Source organism: Microcaecilia unicolor, chromosome 8, assembly GCF_901765095.1.
Source record: "Microcaecilia unicolor chromosome 8, aMicUni1.1, whole genome shotgun sequence".
Classification (NCBI taxonomy): Eukaryota; Metazoa; Chordata; class Amphibia; order Gymnophiona; family Siphonopidae; genus Microcaecilia; species Microcaecilia unicolor.
In genome coordinates, this window is record NC_044038.1 from 113826371 (window position 1) to 113843632 (window position 17262).

The 17262-nt window shown below is 47.3% G+C and overlaps 1 protein-coding gene across 1 annotated transcript; it reads left to right on the top strand.

The window, feature by feature from the left end:
- The first annotated feature begins 9271 nt into the window (after positions 1-9271).
- LOC115476814 (putative nuclease HARBI1) lies at positions 9272-10609 on the top strand. The gene is made up of 3 exons (XM_030213389.1): positions 9272-9481; positions 9627-9924; positions 10227-10609. The coding sequence occupies exons 1-3, from the start codon at positions 9272-9274 to the stop codon at positions 10607-10609; spliced, it is 891 nt and encodes a 296-aa protein (XP_030069249.1).
- Positions 10610-17262: the final 6653 nt, after the last annotated feature.

Sequence of the window (17262 nt, forward strand, 5' to 3'; positions counted from 1 at the left end):
CTCAGGACAGCCTTTAGTTGTTCGCTTCATGAGAGGTTTGCTTTTGTCAAAGCCCCCTGTCAAGCCTCCTACAGTGTCATGGGATCTCAATGTCGTTCTCACCCAGCTGATGAAACCTCCTTTTGAGCCACTGAATTCCTGCCATCTGAAGTACTTGACCTGGAAGGTCATTTTCTTGGTGGCAGTTACTTCAGCTCGTAGAGTCAGTGAGCTTCAGGCCCTGGTAGCCCAGGCCCCTTACACCAAATTTCATCATAACAGAGTAGTCCTCCGCACTCACCCTAAGTTCTTGCCAAAGGTCGTGTCGGAGTTCCATCTGAACCAGTCAATTGTCTTGCCAACATTCTTTCCCCGTCCTCATTCCTGCCCTGCTGAACGTCAGCTGCACACATTGGACTGCAAGAGAGCATTGGCCTTCTATCTGGAGCGGACACAGCCCAACAGACAGTCCGCCCAATTGTTTGTTTCTTTTGATCCCAATAGGAGGGGAGTGGCTGTAGGGAAACGCACCATATCCAATTGGCTAGCAGATTGCATTTCCTTCACTTACGCCCAGGCGGGGCTGGCTCTTGAGGGTCATGTCACGGCTCATAATGTTAGAGCCATGGCTGCGTCGGTAGCCCACTTGAAGTCAGCCTCCATTGAAGAAATTTGCAAAGCTGCGACGTGGTCATCTGTCCACACATTCACATCTCATTACTGCCTGCAGCAGGATACCCGACGCGACAGTCGGTTCGGGCAGTCAGTTCTTCAGAACCTGTTTGGGCTTTAGGATCCAACTCCACCCCCGAGGGCCCTGTTTGTTCTGTTCCAGGCTGCACTCTCAGTTAGTTGGTAAATTTTTTAGGTCAATCTCAGTTATGTCCTCGCCGTTGCGAGGCCCAATTGACCATGGTTGTTGTTTTGAGTGAGCCTGGGGGCTAGGGATACCCCATCAGTGAGAACAAGCAGCCTGCTTGTCCTCGGAGAAAGCGAATGCTACATACCTGTAGAAGGTATTCTCCAAGGACAGCAGGCTGATTGTTCTCACAAACCCGCCCGCCTCCCCGTTGGAGTTGTGTCTTTCCTTGAAGTGTATTGTCTTGCTACATACTGGACTGGCCGGCTCGAGCCGGTTTCGGGCGGGAAGACGGCCGCGCATGCGCGGTGCGCGCGGGCGCGCGAGGACTAGCAAAGGACTTTGCTAGAGAAGTTTCCGATTGGGGGGGCTGCCGTGGACGTCACCCATCAGTGAGAACAATCAGCCTGCTGTCCTCGGAGAATACCTTCTACAGGTATGTAGCATTCGCTATGTACTCACTCTGCTGCTCCCCAGTATCTCTCCACACTCGTCCTTCCCTACACCCCTTCCCGTGCACTCCGCTCCATGGATAAATCCTTCTTATCTGTTCCCTTCTCCACTACTGCCAACTCCAGACTTCGCGCCTTCTGTCTCGCTGCACCCTACGCCTGGAATAAACTTCCTGAGCCCCTACGTCTTGCCCCATCCTTGGCCACCTTTAAATCTAGACTGAAAGCCCACCTCTTTAACATTGCTTTTGACTCGTAACCACTTGCCTCCACCTACCCTCCTCTCCTCCTTCCTGTACATATTAATTGATTTGATTTACTTACTTTATTTTTTTATTTTCCTGTACACATTAATTGATTTGATTTGCTTACTTTATTTTTTGTCTATTAGATTGTAAGCTCTTTGAGCAGGGACTGTCTTTCTTCTATGTTTGTGCAGCGCTGCGTACGCCTTGTAGTGCTATAGAAATGCTAAATAGTAGTAGTAGTACTAAGCTCCTGAGGATCCATTTCTTCTGAACAGGATTCCTTAAGCCGTTGAGACCTGCTGTTCTGGGGTAATGGAAAGCGCACTGGCCATTGGAAGCACACTTAGGTGCTCTGAAATGGCTTGCAGCTCCTCCTTGGACATGAGATCAAGACCGCAGGGGTCCCTGTCTGTAAGTCTAGGAGGTGGAAGGTTGAGACCGTGCTCAACTTTACAAGGGGGGGGGGGGGCAACCTCAAAGGCTACCTGTCTTTGTGTTGCAATGCATGGACCTATTGCGGCCGTGTCAAGAGTATCTTGTATTTGTTGGAGCTCCAGAGCCATACCACCTAGCTGGCGGCACATATTCTGGAGGGCTGGTGGACATGAAGGGTCCAACAGAACCGGGGAAACTGGGAACTTTAAAAGCACCTTGCAACTCGCAGGTTGTGGGGCAAGGTTGGGCATAGATAAGGCCGAACCGATGGGAGCATACTGCTTCATAGGGGACTGTTCGTTATAAGAAACGAGTCTGGGTAACTTTAGTAGACCATCCTTGATAGAGTACAAGGACTTAGCTGGTGGAGTTGTGAGTGTGGGGTTAACAATTGGGTGAGGCTTTGGTCGCGCACCCATCCGGGACCATTCGTCGGTCTGGACGAATGCATCAAGGGGTAGACGGGGTGGAGTAGTTTGGACAGCAGCACCTACAGTAGGGTCTGTACGGGTCTGTACGGCCGCATCAAACTGAGGAGCTAGGCTTTCCCTCGGGTCAGATATGGGATAGTTAGGTTGGGAAAGCAATATAGAGGGATAACTGGATGACACAGGTATGTGGGACAGGGGTTGGGAGCCTGAATTAGAGTCAGTACCACCAGAATTTGGTATCATCTGAGGCATATCAGACTGCAGAGGGTTAGAGCACCCATTCTGCCCAGGTAATGTCACTACCTGATTGAGTTTGGCAAAAGGATACAAAGATCTGGTTGCAAAAGGTTGTGAACCAGTCTCGAGAGCAGGAGGTCTTCCAGCAGCAGCTGGATAGTGTACAACAGTGGGAAGTGGGAAATCTGGCTTAACCGCCGAAGAGTTCCAAAAGGTCTCTTGCGGAGGTTTCTGGTCCTGTTTATGGTGCAACATAGTGGGATCAGTGGATACCGGCGGGTTCTGTGCCGGAGGCTGAGGACATGACTTAGGGTCGGGTCCTCAGTGACATATGGACTTTGTTGTATCTGTAGCAGTAACGGGGCCTTGTGGCACTGACTAGTGTGGAAGTGGTGATAGGTCCACTGTACCAGAAATATGCACAGCCGTTGGGCTATCAAGAGTAATTGTTACAGGTTGGGATGGGTCAGTAGGAGACGACCCAATAACAGGAGGCTTATTACAATAACCAGGGGATATGGGAGTACAGCCTACGGCAGTGCCGCAGGTAAGCAGCTTGGTAGGGGTTTCCTCGTATGGAGGAGGGGCACTGGGTGTGGTTGCCTCCGTGTATGGAGGTGAACCGGCAGTGAAGTTGGCAAGGGATTTACAATCTGAATTTCCAATAAGAATGAATTTATTTATGGCCTCTATGTTTTTAGCTCTTGATTTTCCTGTTTTATGGGATTCATTGCAGGGGCGTAGCCACGGGTGGGCCTGGGTGGGCCTGGGCCCACCCACTTTGGGCTCAGGCCCACCCAGCAACGGTGCAGAGAGAGACGCCGCGGCCAAAATAATTGATCTGCTGCCGGCACCCTACAGGCCTTCTTTCCTCCACCTCCCTCCCTCCCTCGGGCAGCGCAGTGTAACACTGTAGCAAAGCTGCACCGGGTCTGTCCTTCCTACCGCTACGCTGCTGCCGTCCGACTCCGGCTCCATCTTTGTTCTTCTGCTGCTTATCTGCAGCGGATCCGCGCGCTACCGCTACCAGGCTGTCTGTATGCTGCCTGTGACTGCTTCCTCTGCGCTGGCCCCGCCCCCTTAGGCGGGGCCAGCGCAGAGGAAGCAGTCGCAGGCAGCATACAGACAGCCTGGTAGCGGTAGCGCGCGGATCCGCTGCAGATAAGCAGCAGAAGAACAAAGATGGAGCCGGACGGCAGCAGCGTAGCGGTAGGAAGGACGGACCCGGTGCAGCTTTGCTACAGTGTTACACTGCGCTGCCCGAAGGGGGGGAGGGAGGGAGGGAGGGGAAAGAAGACCTGCAGCCAGCGTGCCAGTGGTGGCTGGGGAAAGGGAGGGAAAAAATGTGCAGCACATGCTGCAGGATGATTGGTTTGTTTGTTTGGGGGGGGGAGACAGGAGCACTGTTGGGATGAGGGAGTGAGACAGGGTAGAGCTAGGTGGGGGGGGGGGGGGACGGAGAGATGCTGCAAGGGGAAAGAGAGGGAGAATTGTTGGATATGGGTGGGATGGGGAGAGGGAGGGAAAGGGCATGAGAGAAAAAAACGTGTTGGACATGGAAGTGGAAGGGAGAGATGAGAGGGGAAATGTTGAACATGGCATTGAGGCGAGGGAAAGGAAGGATGGAGAGATGGTGGTGGGGGGGAGGGGGTAGAGAGAGATGTCAAACCAGGGGCTCAAGGCAGGGAGAGGGAGAAAAGTTGGACATGAAGGTGGAGAAGAGGAGAGGAAAGGAGAGATGCACAAGTGAGGGAGGGGAGAAAGAGGGAAGATGGATCCAGGGAGAGAAGATAGACAGTGGATGGTAGGGAAGAGAAAGGGAAAATGCTGGACAATGGGGGAGGGGAGAGAGATGGGACAGGAAGATGCTGGCGATGGGTGGTAAAAGGGATAGGGAAATATCAGGCTACAGGGTAGAAAGAGGGAACAGATGCTGGGCTGGAAGGGTGGAGGGAGGGAGACACTGGGAATGGTGGAAAGCATGGGGGAGAGGCCCAGGGAGTGGAGATGGCAAGGAAAAAATGAGAGAATAGTGATCACAGGGGGTAGAAATATGGTAATGGCATGTAGATCGAAGATGGAAGGGAATGGAAGGCTGAGAAGGAGAGAGATGGGGAATGGGAGAGCTAGTGGGTGAAAGGAGATGGAAATGTGATATCTGAAAGTAAAAAGAAGAAAAAGATTTAGAAAGAGGATGAAATTTGAGTGTACAGAGGCAGAAAAGAAAAAAAAAAGAAAGGAAAGAGCTAAAATGGAAGGATCAATATTTCAGAGGTAGGTGTAGTGAGGAAATGAAACGACAGGAGAAAAAAGACAAATGGACAACCGCTTGAAGAATTAGCAGAAGACAGACAGGAAAGCGGGAAAGAGAAATTGGAACCAACATGATGGAAAAATAAAATGTCCAGACAATAAAGGTAGGAACATCATTTTACTTTGAATATTTTAAATGGAATATGTTAACTTTGGGAAATGTGTATAGCGGATGTCTTTTTATTGTGTTAAGTAGAAAAGGAAATGTGCTTTGTTTTGTTTTGGGTTTTTTTTTCTCCAGTGTTGCAGTACATGCTGAGGTTCCCAGTTCAATTTTGTCTATATATTTTTATTTCTAATTTGTGATCGCTTGTTCTGTAATTTGTGACGGTCTGTCAGTGTGACTTTAAGGGCAGATGAGGAGAGGGAATTGGGGGAGGGGCTTTATTTTCTGCCCTGGTCACCAGCATGGCTAAAGGCAGCCCTGACCCTTGCTGTAGCTAGTGGGGATTCCCAAGCCCTACTAGCTGGGGTCTCTTCTGAAGCTGGCCAGAGATGCCTTCTACTGAGCTTGGCAGATGGGGGCAGCATCCTGGAGCCACTGACAACTAAGCATGTATGGGGTGCTGGCATCAGTGGCTCGAGGAGTTGCTGCTGCCTACTGGGCTTGGTGGAGAGGAGTTCTGGCCATCTTTACTGGAGGCCTTCAGCTGACAGAGATTGGGGATCCTCATCTGCTAAAGTATTTATATTTTGAATTGGGAAGTGCTGGCGGGGGGGGGGGGGGGGGGGGGGGAGAGAAAATTTTGTGCCCACCCACTTTGTGCTCAGGCCCACCCAAAATTGGCTGTCTGGCTACGCCACTGATTCATTGTAAGCTATCAAGGCTTGCAATTTTCTAGGTTGGAATGACCCGGTAATCGGCCAGTCCAAATTCTTATCCTGTATGGACCAGCTGGAGTGCCACTTTTCGCACAACTGTTTAAGTTCTTTTCTTCCAGCATGGCTCTGATTGCTCCTCTGTGTGGCACCTGGGTATGTTGAGCCTCTCTATGCTTCAGTATGCTTTCTGCCTGCTTCTTGGTTTGTGCTCCCCTCGCCCTCTGGTGGCCAGATCTGGAGGCTGCATTGGATTGTCTGTGTGCTGTTTCCCATTCCAGACGTCAGCTCAGTCCAGTCCGGATCTTCAGGCCTGCCAGACTTGCTTGTCTTGTTTGAGCCTGCACAGCACCCGTAGCTGCCTTGTGATTGTTGCATCTGAATTTCAGCTGCTGCTGGGCTTATTAGCCATTTGGAAACTTCCTGCCTTTACCTTTGCATCGCCTAAGGCCCTGCTTTGTTGGTGCTTATTGCACTTCTGCCTAGTCTAGTTTATTGTCTGTAATTCCTGCCTGAGTTTAGTTTAGTCTTTGTGTAGCTTCGTGTTCTGTATTGCTTGTTTCCCAGTCTTGTTTCTTGTTTGTATTTTGGTGTGTAGTTCTTAGCTTGTCTGTGTTTCTTGTTCAATGGCTGCCTGGCAGCTTTCAGTTCTGTCTCTTGTCTATATGGTCCAGATGCATCAAACTTTAACGAGCCTTTAACGAACAAGTAGTAAACCGTGGCATGCACTAAACAGTTTTTTCCGATGACGGTAGCAGCTAACGAAAACGGAATACAAACGAGTAACTATCATTGTAATGTGGACGATTCGGGATGCACTAACCATACCGACGATTGCACCAAATCATTTACCGCGATATATTTAACGTGTGGTCAAAGCTGTCGGTAAGGCCTGAGCTGTCATACAGACACGTCATAACACGTCCTTGTAGAGCATGCGTCTTCGATGCATATATATGCGTGGCACGCGCGTGTGCACAATTGTCGGAGAAGTCATGGCTGCGGGGAGAAAGCCAAACTTCTCCGACATGGATGTGCTGTGGCTGGCACAGCTCATCTAGGTGAACGAAAAGCGCCTTTTCCCTCGCCCGGGGAAAAAGCGAAATAGTATTAAAATGGACCAAGGCTGGAAGGTCCTCCAAAGGCTGTTTAATCGGCGGTCTTCCTATCCAAGATCCGTAAGTATTGGCATTTCTGGACAACCTTATGTGCGTGTAACAACCGGTGCTCAACATGTTTCTTGTATGAACATGATTTGAGGGTTTTCTTAAGAAGGTGTGTAAATACTTGTGTTTTCCTCTTTTTATATATGTCAAACTATTTTTGTTATTGTCGTACATGTGGACGTTTGTTATGTGCGTGTAGGTGTTTTCTAGAAGGTAGGGATGGAGCAACGGAGCATGACAGTATCATTGCTTGGTTTATACATAATTACATATGTACGTTTCTCTGGCACACTTTATTTAATATGTTATAACATTCTTTTATTTTTCTTTATTGTTTCTTTATTATTCTGTATTGTTTCCATTATACAAGAACTATTAGAATATCATGGAACCATTTCTTTTCACCTGATAGCCCTTCATTTTGTTTGCTTTACAGTTTGAGGAGCTGAAAAAACGTGCTAGGGCCCTGAGGAAGGACAACTGGGAATGGCTCCAGGAGGTCAGGTCAAGCCTTGACAACAGCCCAGGTATTTCTTGGTTTCACATGAGTCTGTAACAACAGGCAGAGATTTGATAATGCCCTTGGGGTACTGATATTTCTTTGCAGAATTGTCATCTTCTGATGATGGTGAGGACGGCGACGATGATGATGATGATGGGGACAAGGGGTCCCTGGCTGGTCCTGCTCCTCCTCGCCCTTCCTATCCTACCCCTGGTCCCCATCCTTTGCCTTATGCCCTTGTCCGTCCCGGCCCCTCTTCTGATCCCCCCCCAAGAGACTCAGAAAAGCACCCCCAGTTCTGCGGCTCCCCGCCCCAAAACATGGTCCTATTTGCCTTGCCTCTCCTCCTCCCCGACCACACGTAAGCCCCCCTGCCTCCCCCAGCTGCACAGTCCCCCTGCCTCCCCCCAGCTGCACAGTCCCACCAGCCCTCCTCTCCCCCCCTCTGCCTCCCCCCAGCCGCACAGTCCCACCAGCCCTCCTCTCCCCTCTGCCTCCCACCCCCAGCCGCACAGTCCGACTGGCCCTCCTGCTATCCCCTCCCACGCTCACCCTTGGACTTCCCTCCCCCTTTCCCAACTCCCTGCTGGGGCCTCTACCTCTGCCTCCCCAGAAGAAGTCACTCCCCTCCTGGAGCGATTCCACATGGAGGTTCTTGTGGTTCATGGTGAGTTTCTCTCGTGGTGTATTCTCTCTATAGTAGTACAGGGGTGGGTAAAAGAGGTGGACTTTGCTACTAGATATCCTGAAGCAGTAGCCTTATCCTCCATGGAATAAGAGAAAATTGCCAGTACCCTGCTAGAAATATTTTCCCGGGTAGGATATCCATGAGAAATACTCTCAGACCAAGGGACACAGTTTTTGTTTGAGCTGATCCAAAATCTGTGGGCACACTGTGGAGTGAAATCTGTGCTTACCACACCATATTACCCTGAAACTAATCGGGTTGGTAGAGAGATTTAATGGACAATAAAGCATATGTTAAAGACTTTTGTGAAATGAGGAGACCATGACTGGGAAAAGTACTTGCCCTACCTACTGTTTGCATACAGAGAAGTACCTCAGGAGTCTACAGGTTCTCCCCATTTCAGTAGCTTTATGGTCGGAGGGTGAGAGGGCCATTTGACCTAATAAGAAAACAATGGGAGGGTAAAAGAGGAGGTATTTCAAGGGGTCCTCCTACAAAGCTGCACTTAAGTGAACCACTTACAGTGTGGCCACTTCTGGAGGGAGCACTGGCCGCCTCACAGGAGGAGAGGAGGAATAAGAAGGAGGTGGAGGATGAGGATGAGGAAGAAGAGGGTACAGATGGAGGAGTTTTGAGGCTGCAGCTGCCCTCCTAACCCAACATCCCCTGCCTTTTTATATATCATTGTACAGCTTCTAATTTCATGATCCAGGTATTCACGCATTGCCTGTATATGTGCGCGTATATATGATGTATATATTGTGCGCCATGAGCGAGCGCCACACTACTGTGTGTGCTATCGCGTTTGTCTTGCACGTCACACATACTAGTGAATCAGCTTCTATTTTCATGATCCAGATATTCCCTGATTGGCTGCGCATTTGCGCATATATACGACGTACATATTGTGTTTGCCTTGCTCGTGAATTGCTACAACAAGGTAATGGATGGTGGATTTTTCCTGGCACAGTTGGACATTATTCCTGATATGCTATATGCCCACGTTGCTGCCAGGCAGGGACAGGAGCCAAGGCAACCCATTCATGAGGACCCTGCCCACGTTCGCCCTCGCCGGCTCCCCCGCCCACGTGTGTTTCGTCCACGGCTGGTTCTGGAACACATGTCAGACAGGAAGATTGTAGATGACTACCGCTTATCCGGGAACAGCTATATATGAGCTGTACCAGGAAATAAGAGATGATATCGACACAACCACTGCTAGATCTCATGCAGTACCTGGCCTGCTAAAGCTGCTGACTGTTCTGCAGTTCTTTGCCACAGGGACATTCCAGCATGTTTTAGGGGGTAACAGCGGTGTGGACCAGGCTACTGTTTCAGGACATCTAGCCCAGGTACTACTCTATTTCACAAAACCTTCTCCCCATGTCTGTGCTCCACCACGTCTCTGCCCTCCTCCACCTTTGTTACACCCCCTTCTCTGATCTCTACTGTATAAAAACTGCATGACCAAATACCCACCTTTGCTCTATGTTTCAGGTTCTGCTCGCCCTGAAAAAATGTGTTTGGAAGCACATTGCTTTTCCCACAGGGGAAGAGGAGTGGAGGAGGATCAAGCAGGACTTCTACAAGATTGCTGGCATGCCCAATGTCCTGGGAGCTATTGACTGCACACATGTTGCTTTCACCCCGCCTGCGGATCAAGAACTGCAGTACCGTAACCGCAAGATGGGGTACTTGCTGAATGTGCAAGCGGTGTGCGATGCAAACCTTAGGATCCTGGATGTTGTGACACGTTATCCAGGGAGCTGCCATGACTCCTACATCTTGTTGAACAGTGCGCTGGGAAAAAAGTTTGCAGAGGGGCAAATTGGAAATGGGTTGCTTCTTGGTGTTTTCCATTTTATGTACAGATACAGGGCTGTATTTGGCATACTATTGCTATGGCCATTATTGCTAGATCTACTGACCTCTTCCGCCTTCAGGACAGGAAAGAGCCCCCTCTTTCCTGGCCTGAAGGCAGAAAAGGTCACAAGACCAGCAGGGCACTAGTAAGTAAGGGGAGGGGAGGCTAGTAATCTGCCCATTTGTCCAGAAACTATTATGTGCTGATAGCAATGTATTGTTGTGTTCTTGCAGGGGATGCCAGATATGGATCTAAAACATGGCTACTGACCCTGCTCGCAATGCCTCGGTCGGATGCTGAGAAGCAGTACAACGAGGCACACATCTCAACTAGATGTACAATTGAGCGTACTTTTGGGGTACTGAAGAGCAGGTTTCGCTGCTTGCACATTTCTGGTGGATCCCTGCAATATTCCCCAGAAAAGGTTGCTGTTATAGTGCTTGTATGCTGCATGCTTCATAACATCGCACTGAACCATCACCTCGACATCGAGATTGTAGTCCCTCCAGAAGTGGACATAACCCCCTTGGACAGAGGATCGGATGTAAGCAGGGGAAATGCTGTGCGCCGGCAGGTCATCCAGGAATTCTTTTCCACACCTCGTCAGCCTTTGTAGCCACGTACCACTTATATGAGTTACCACTAGGCATATATGCAGAGCTGTCAAGTTACTCATTCAAGGAGGGAGACATTTTGGCCAGTACTTGATTTCTGCCAACCTCATTATAGGACCTGCAGCAATGATTCTAATGGATACAATCATGGACAACAAGTCCCACATTGCTGTTAGCTGTAAGTTAAAAACAGACACAAATCCTCCATCCTGGAATGGGGAACCTGCCAGCGTTGTATATGCATAGCTCCATGTAAACCAGAACTGATATGTAATTCATCACAAAGATAATACAATGTGGATGAGCCATTTCCAGATGTGGAATCACAATGTTTTGGTTAACATTGCAGCAATATTTTGAATTACACACCAGTAGTTACCCATGTGAGCTTCATATGATGATCCCTTTTTCCCTTTCTTCCCTTTCTTGATTTTATCCTCTGTTCTTCGTTTAATGAGTTTTATATTTCATTTCTATTGGCTATATGTTTGTTATCATATTGTTCATCTGGTGGAATGTGAGTTCAATGATATCTCGTAATTTCTTTGCATGGATGCTTTATTGAAACAAATAAAAATAATACAAAACAAGTGTTCAGAACAAATTACTTTATAAATAAATAACGTTAACAATAACTTAAAATAACTTTATTTATTTATGCATGAAAAATTTAACAATAACTGGAAGAAAATGCATCGATAAGCAGCAAACAGTGCGTTTCAAGATGTGTCACTAGCACCGTCAAACTGGATCCTGCTGTTTCACTGCACCTTCGAATCAGAAAAAAAAAGCTGAGAATGCGCATGTAGCACTTTTCTGGGGGGGGGGGGGGGGGGTAGGAACAGCGACATTGCACAGGTGGTGTTTGGGGCAGCAAGGAAACAACAGAAAGATTTTTTTTTTTTTTACATTTACTTGTTCACAAAGGTGAGAGCAAACCCTTAAAATAGGAGGCAAGAAAGGGTGAACAAATGTAAAAAAACAAATCGATGCATTCCTCATCCTTTTTTGGGAGAATATCTGTCAATGAATCTTACTTTTGAGAGACAGGCTGCCACACAGGGGAGGTACAGGAGGGTGGTCCGGTGTACTGTGGCTGCAAGGAAACAACAGAAATAAAACTTTTTATATTGAACATGTACTTGTTTACAAAGGTGAGAGCTAACCCTTAAAATAGGAGGCAGAAAAGGGTGAACAAATATAAAAAAACAAAAAAATGCATTCCTTAACATTGTTTTTAGTATAAATCTCAATGCCTGTGATTAGAAAAAAAAAAGGAAAGTTGGAAGTTTACATAACTCTGCATTGAAGAATATAAACTATCGAGACAGGTGCATGGGACACACAATCACGCAAGATACTTACTCGAAAAAGGAGGCCCGGGAGACCATGGTTTGCCCTGTAGAGGCTGCAAGAAAAAACAAAACATTTGAGGTCTCACAACATCTGGGGGGATAGTGATTTATTTCAACAGTGTGCCACTGACGAAATAAAAACCAGGTATTAACAGAGGAAGCACCTGAGATCACTACGTACTTTGAAGAGGAGTCCATGAATGAACACCATGAATGATGGGAGACAAGGAAGGGAGCGTGTGAGGTACACTTGTCGCCTAGACTGTATGAAAAAAAAAAACACACAGTAGCGACGAAAATGATAGTGGGGATGGGACGACTTTCCTATGAAGAGAGGCTGAGAAGGCTAGGGCTTTTCAGCTTGGAGAAGAGACGGCTGAGGGGAGATATGATAGAAGTGTATAAAATAATGAGTGGAATGGATCGGGTGGATGTGAAGCGACTGTTCACGCTATCCAAAAATACTAGGACTAGAGGGCATGAGTTGAAGCTACAGTGTGGTAAATTTAAAACGAATCGGAGAAAATTTTTCTTCACCCAACGTGTAATTAGACTCTGGAATTCGTTGCCGGAGAACGTGGTACGGGCGGTTAGCTTGACGGAGTTTAAAAAGGGGTTAGATAGATTCCTAAAGGACAAGTCCATAGACCGCTATTAAATGGACTTGGAAAAATTCCGCATTTTTAGGTATAACTTGTCTGGAATGTTTTTACGTTTGGGGAGCGTGCCAGGTGCCCTTGACCTGGATTGGCCACTGTCGGTGACAGGATGCTGGGCTAGATGGACCTTTGGTCTTTCCCAGTATGGCACTACTTATGTACTTATGTACTTATGTACTAACTAGCACCTGAGATACTATACTTACTTGGGAGAGCAACGTTGGTAGTCCAGGGCTGGCCTGGCATCCAGGCTGTAATAATGTAGGGGAAAAAAAGAACACACGCATTAAACGAACACATGATAACAGAGGGGATATAGAATATGTGACTGTGGAAAAGATATATGGAGGGAATACATAAAGAGAATATACCATTTGCAGTGAGGGAACTTCAAGCGGAGTCATCCCGCAATGAGGATGACTGCTTCACCCTGATCTCCTGACGGAGATCCAGAAACATCTGCTGTTGCTACTGGAACATCTGCTGTTGCTGCTGGAACATCTGCTGTTGCTGCTGGGAAGACGCTCTCATCAGATTGCACAGGTCACCCAAATGGGCGTTGGTCTGCTCCAATAGGGCGTTGGTTTTATCGGATTGGGCGTTGGCCTTCTCCAATAGGGCGTTGGTTTTATCGGATTGGGCGTTGGTTTTCTCCACCATATTCTGCACCTGCGCACATATGGCAGTTGTGGAATGCTGGACACGTTCTGCCACTTTTTCAAGCAATGTGTTTATACCCTCATTCCACTTGCCCTGCATCTCCCACAACTGGCTCCGAGCCTGCCATTCGTCCATAGGGGTTCTACAAGGACGGTCCATGGGCAATTGCATAGCAGAAGATAGGGGGGTGACACGACCATTGAGAGGGGTTGTGACATCAATGAGGTCAAGTGTCACAGTTTCCTCATCCTCCCCATCCTCTCCTCCCTGTGTAGGCGTCATCAATCATACACCTACCAAATACAAAGGCAAGTACTTAAACACAGAAACACAAAGATACACACAAACAACGCTGATGTCCAATCTTTCTGCAACACACAATAACACGTCTGTACTCACGTGCTTCTTCTTTCTCATGTGGTGTGGCACATGGTGTTGCAGGCCGTGCTGACCATGTAGAAGAACCCGGAACCGGATGTTGTGTGGCACACGGTGTTGCTGAGGGGAGATATAGAGGTATATAAATAATGGTCTACAAATAATGGTCTATAAACAATGCGAAGAAGCAGTCCAAAAAAAGTTTGGACACAACTAGCACCTGAGATACTATACTTACGTGGAACAGCATCACTGGTACTCCAGGAAGGGGCAGAGGTGGGCTGGCTTGTACTTGGCAGAGCATCGCTGGTAGTACAGGAAGGGGCAGAGGGGGTCGTCCAGGCTGTAAAACAGGGAACAAAAGAACACACACATGGAAACAGGATGCTGGGCTCGAGGGACCTTGGTCTTTCCCAGTATGGCAATAGTTATGTACTTATGTCCCTTCCAGCACCCCCACAGCACATCACAGTACTCACCACCTTCTGTGTCCTCAGATGTGGGACCTGACAATCTGGAATCTTCCAGATGTCCACCTAGAAACGTAGACAGAAACAAGGTTGACCCAAAACCGTCCACAACGAAAGTTCTTACCCACACACACCCCATTTTGTGCGCAACGCTAAACAAACTCACCTTCCATACCACCAATGGCATCTTCCGATGTGTCGTCTCCAGCAGAAAGTCCGACCACCTGCGCACGACCAAGGGTGACCAAGACAGCCTCCTCCAGGGGAGTCAGCTCCATGGTACATGGAGGGCCACCCCCGGTACCCTTTCCATGTTTCCACTTGTTCCGTGCCTTGGTTTTCACCATACCCCTGAAGTCGTGCCAACGGTGCTTACACTGCTCTACAGTGCGCATCTGCACACTGAGAGCATTCACCTCATCCACAATCTTCCTCCATATATTGTTCTTTTCTTCAACCGTCAGCCTGGACTTTTTAAAAAGTCGTCCAAATTCATCGCACACACCGTGAACCAACACTTGTAGCTCGTCCTCTGTAAATTTCAGAGCGCGCTTCCGCTTACCATGGAAATGAGGGCCCTCACTGCCAACTGTCTCCTCATCCTCCTCACGCCACGACACATTATCCTCCATTGCTTCTAGAGAAAAAAATGGAGGAGATGTTAACATCTTGGAAATGCATCCCGCCAAAAGCTGATCTGTACGCGGTAAACGGCACTTATAAAAATGAAAACTGGCTACACTCTGATAAGTATACTGAGGGGAGAGGGAGAGGGATGCCATGAAGTTAAAAGTTGGTTTAAGAGGAGGGAGGGAGGGGACATAGTTTTGAAAAAGGTAAGATACTATGTAAATTGAAGGGTTACATGCCATAATAGCTTGGGGAAAAATTTTGATTGAAGAAAAACATTCAGCAGTCTCGTCGGTAAACATTGTTGAGACTTAAATGAGGTAATAAAATACAGAGCAATCACGAGACACAATTATTGGAGTTTAATATGGAAGTTTATGGGTTAAGATAGAATTATCTGTTATCAAACTTTTACTGTATAACAAAGAATTGCAAATAATGCATCTTCATTCGTAACAATAGTTAAAACATAAAAAGTAAATATAGAATAGGGTCTGGGGGGAGGGAGGGATAATGTTGTATTTCAAAATGGGATTGCTGTACGCAATGTTGGTTGAAGTGCTGTTCCACTGAGTTTTGTATAATTATTTTGAGAATGTTATGTTTAGGTGGATTGGTACTTGTGGAGATGTCATCAATAACAACGGTTGTAAATGACAAGTAGAGGGGAAAGAGGGAGGGTTGGGGGGGTTGGGAGAAACTGTCAAAAAGATTGATGATGGACTTTATCATTGTATTTCTATTTTGAAAGTTTGCTGGTGGCATTTAAGTTTCTGCCAGATATTGGATGTAGTTATCTTTGTCATCAATAAAAATGTTGAAATATAAAAATGAAAACTGGCCAGACACCACACACCTTAAAACCAAACAAAAAAATGGAGAAGTAAACAACAGGAAAATGGCAGCAAAATCACATTTTACCCCATTCATAAGCTCATCGGAACGTCATACTTACCTATGAACACTTATGAACACAAAAAGGGTGAAACAACATGGTACACGCCACACACCTTGAAAAGAATAAAATGGAGAAGTTAACAACAAGAAAATAGCGGCAAAATCAAAATTTACAACATTCATACGCTCATGGGAGCGTCTTACTTACCTATAAACAATTTTTATGACAACAAACAGGATGAAACAATGTGGCACACACCACACCGCACACACCTAAAAAAAATGTACACAGAGACGTTAACAACAGCGAAATGGCCGCAAAATCAAAATTTTAACTTTGACCGATGGAAAATTGCAAGCAGAAAAAACAACGGAAAATCAAGCTGGAGGCATTACTCGCCAGTAGCCTACTCGCCAGTTGTGATTAAAAAAAACAACAGTGCAGCAATGTGATTCTTACACACCATGGTGGACGCACGCCTATGAGGTCACATGCGCATATTAGCCACGCCGATACCGTGTGCTTCTGAATGAATCAGTGCGCATGCGTTTCCTACTCCGCTACACCAGATTAGCAAAACTTTCATGCATCCGACTTTTGAATACTGTACCGAACATTTCTGGGGTGTGTTTTTAGTGCATTCTTCGTTTTTTCAAATTCGGTAAGCACTTTTATGTTTTAGATTCTTTTACGTTTGATTGATGCATCTGGGCCTCAGTGTTTGTTCCCTGTTTCAGTGGCTGCTTGCAGCTTTCAGTTCTGTCTCTCGTCGATCAGCGTTTGTTCTCTGTTTCAGTGGCTGCTTGCAGCTTTCAGTTCTGTCCCTTGTCTATCTGAGAGTCCTAGTCTAGTATTCTGCCTAGTCTCCCTGTGTGTTCTAGTCCCTGTGTGTATCCTGTTGGTATCCAATTCCGGCCCTGTCCGGTAAGTCCTGCCGGCCACCTGCACTCAGGGGCTGAACTCCTGAGGAATGGTGGTCAAGTGCTGGTGAAGTCTAGCTGGCCCTGTCAGAGTTCTAGACAAACAAAAAAAGCAAACACTGGGTCTTCAGGATTGGGAAAAATGTAATCCTTTATTACAATGAAGACCCGACACGGGCCGTGTTTCGGCATACAAATGCCTGCATCAGGGGTCAAAAAACTCCTATAGGCCAGCTTATGGACTAGTAAGCAAGGATGTGAAAAGAACAGTCAGGAAATATTCCCTATCGGATCTACTCGCCCTTTCCGCTTCACCGTCGCTAAAAGTTCCCGAAAATCCCAAGAAAACATTTGAACGGGGTGCCTGCCATGCTGTGCAAGGCACAGACGAGTGATACAAAGAGCTCCACCGATCTGTCAGCGGGAACAAGCAGATCTGATAGGGAATATTTCCTGACTGTTCTTTTCACATCCTTGCTTACTAGTCCATAAGCTGACCTATAGGAGTTTTTTGACCCCTGATGCAGGCATTTGTATGCCGAAACACGGCCCGTGTCGGGTCTTCATTGTAATAAAGGATTACATTTTTCCCAATCCTGAAGGCCCAGTGTTTGCTTTTTTTTGTTTGTCTGGTTGTTTTTGTATGCTGTTTTCCCTCTTTTTGTGCCTGTCAGAGTTCTGCCTT

Excerpts from the sequence above, each read along its gene's own strand:
- LOC115476814 (XM_030213389.1), top strand. The coding sequence starts at position 9,272 with ATGACTACCGCTTATCCGGGAACAGCTATATATGAGCTGTACCAGGAA. Across the intron at positions 9,482-9,626 it reads TTTCAGGACATCTAGCCCAG|GTTCTGCTCGCCCTGAAAAA; the intron begins GTACTACTCTAT and ends TCTATGTTTCAG. Across the intron at positions 9,925-10,226 it reads CTCCTACATCTTGTTGAACA|GGGATGCCAGATATGGATCT; the intron begins GTGCGCTGGGAA and ends GTGTTCTTGCAG.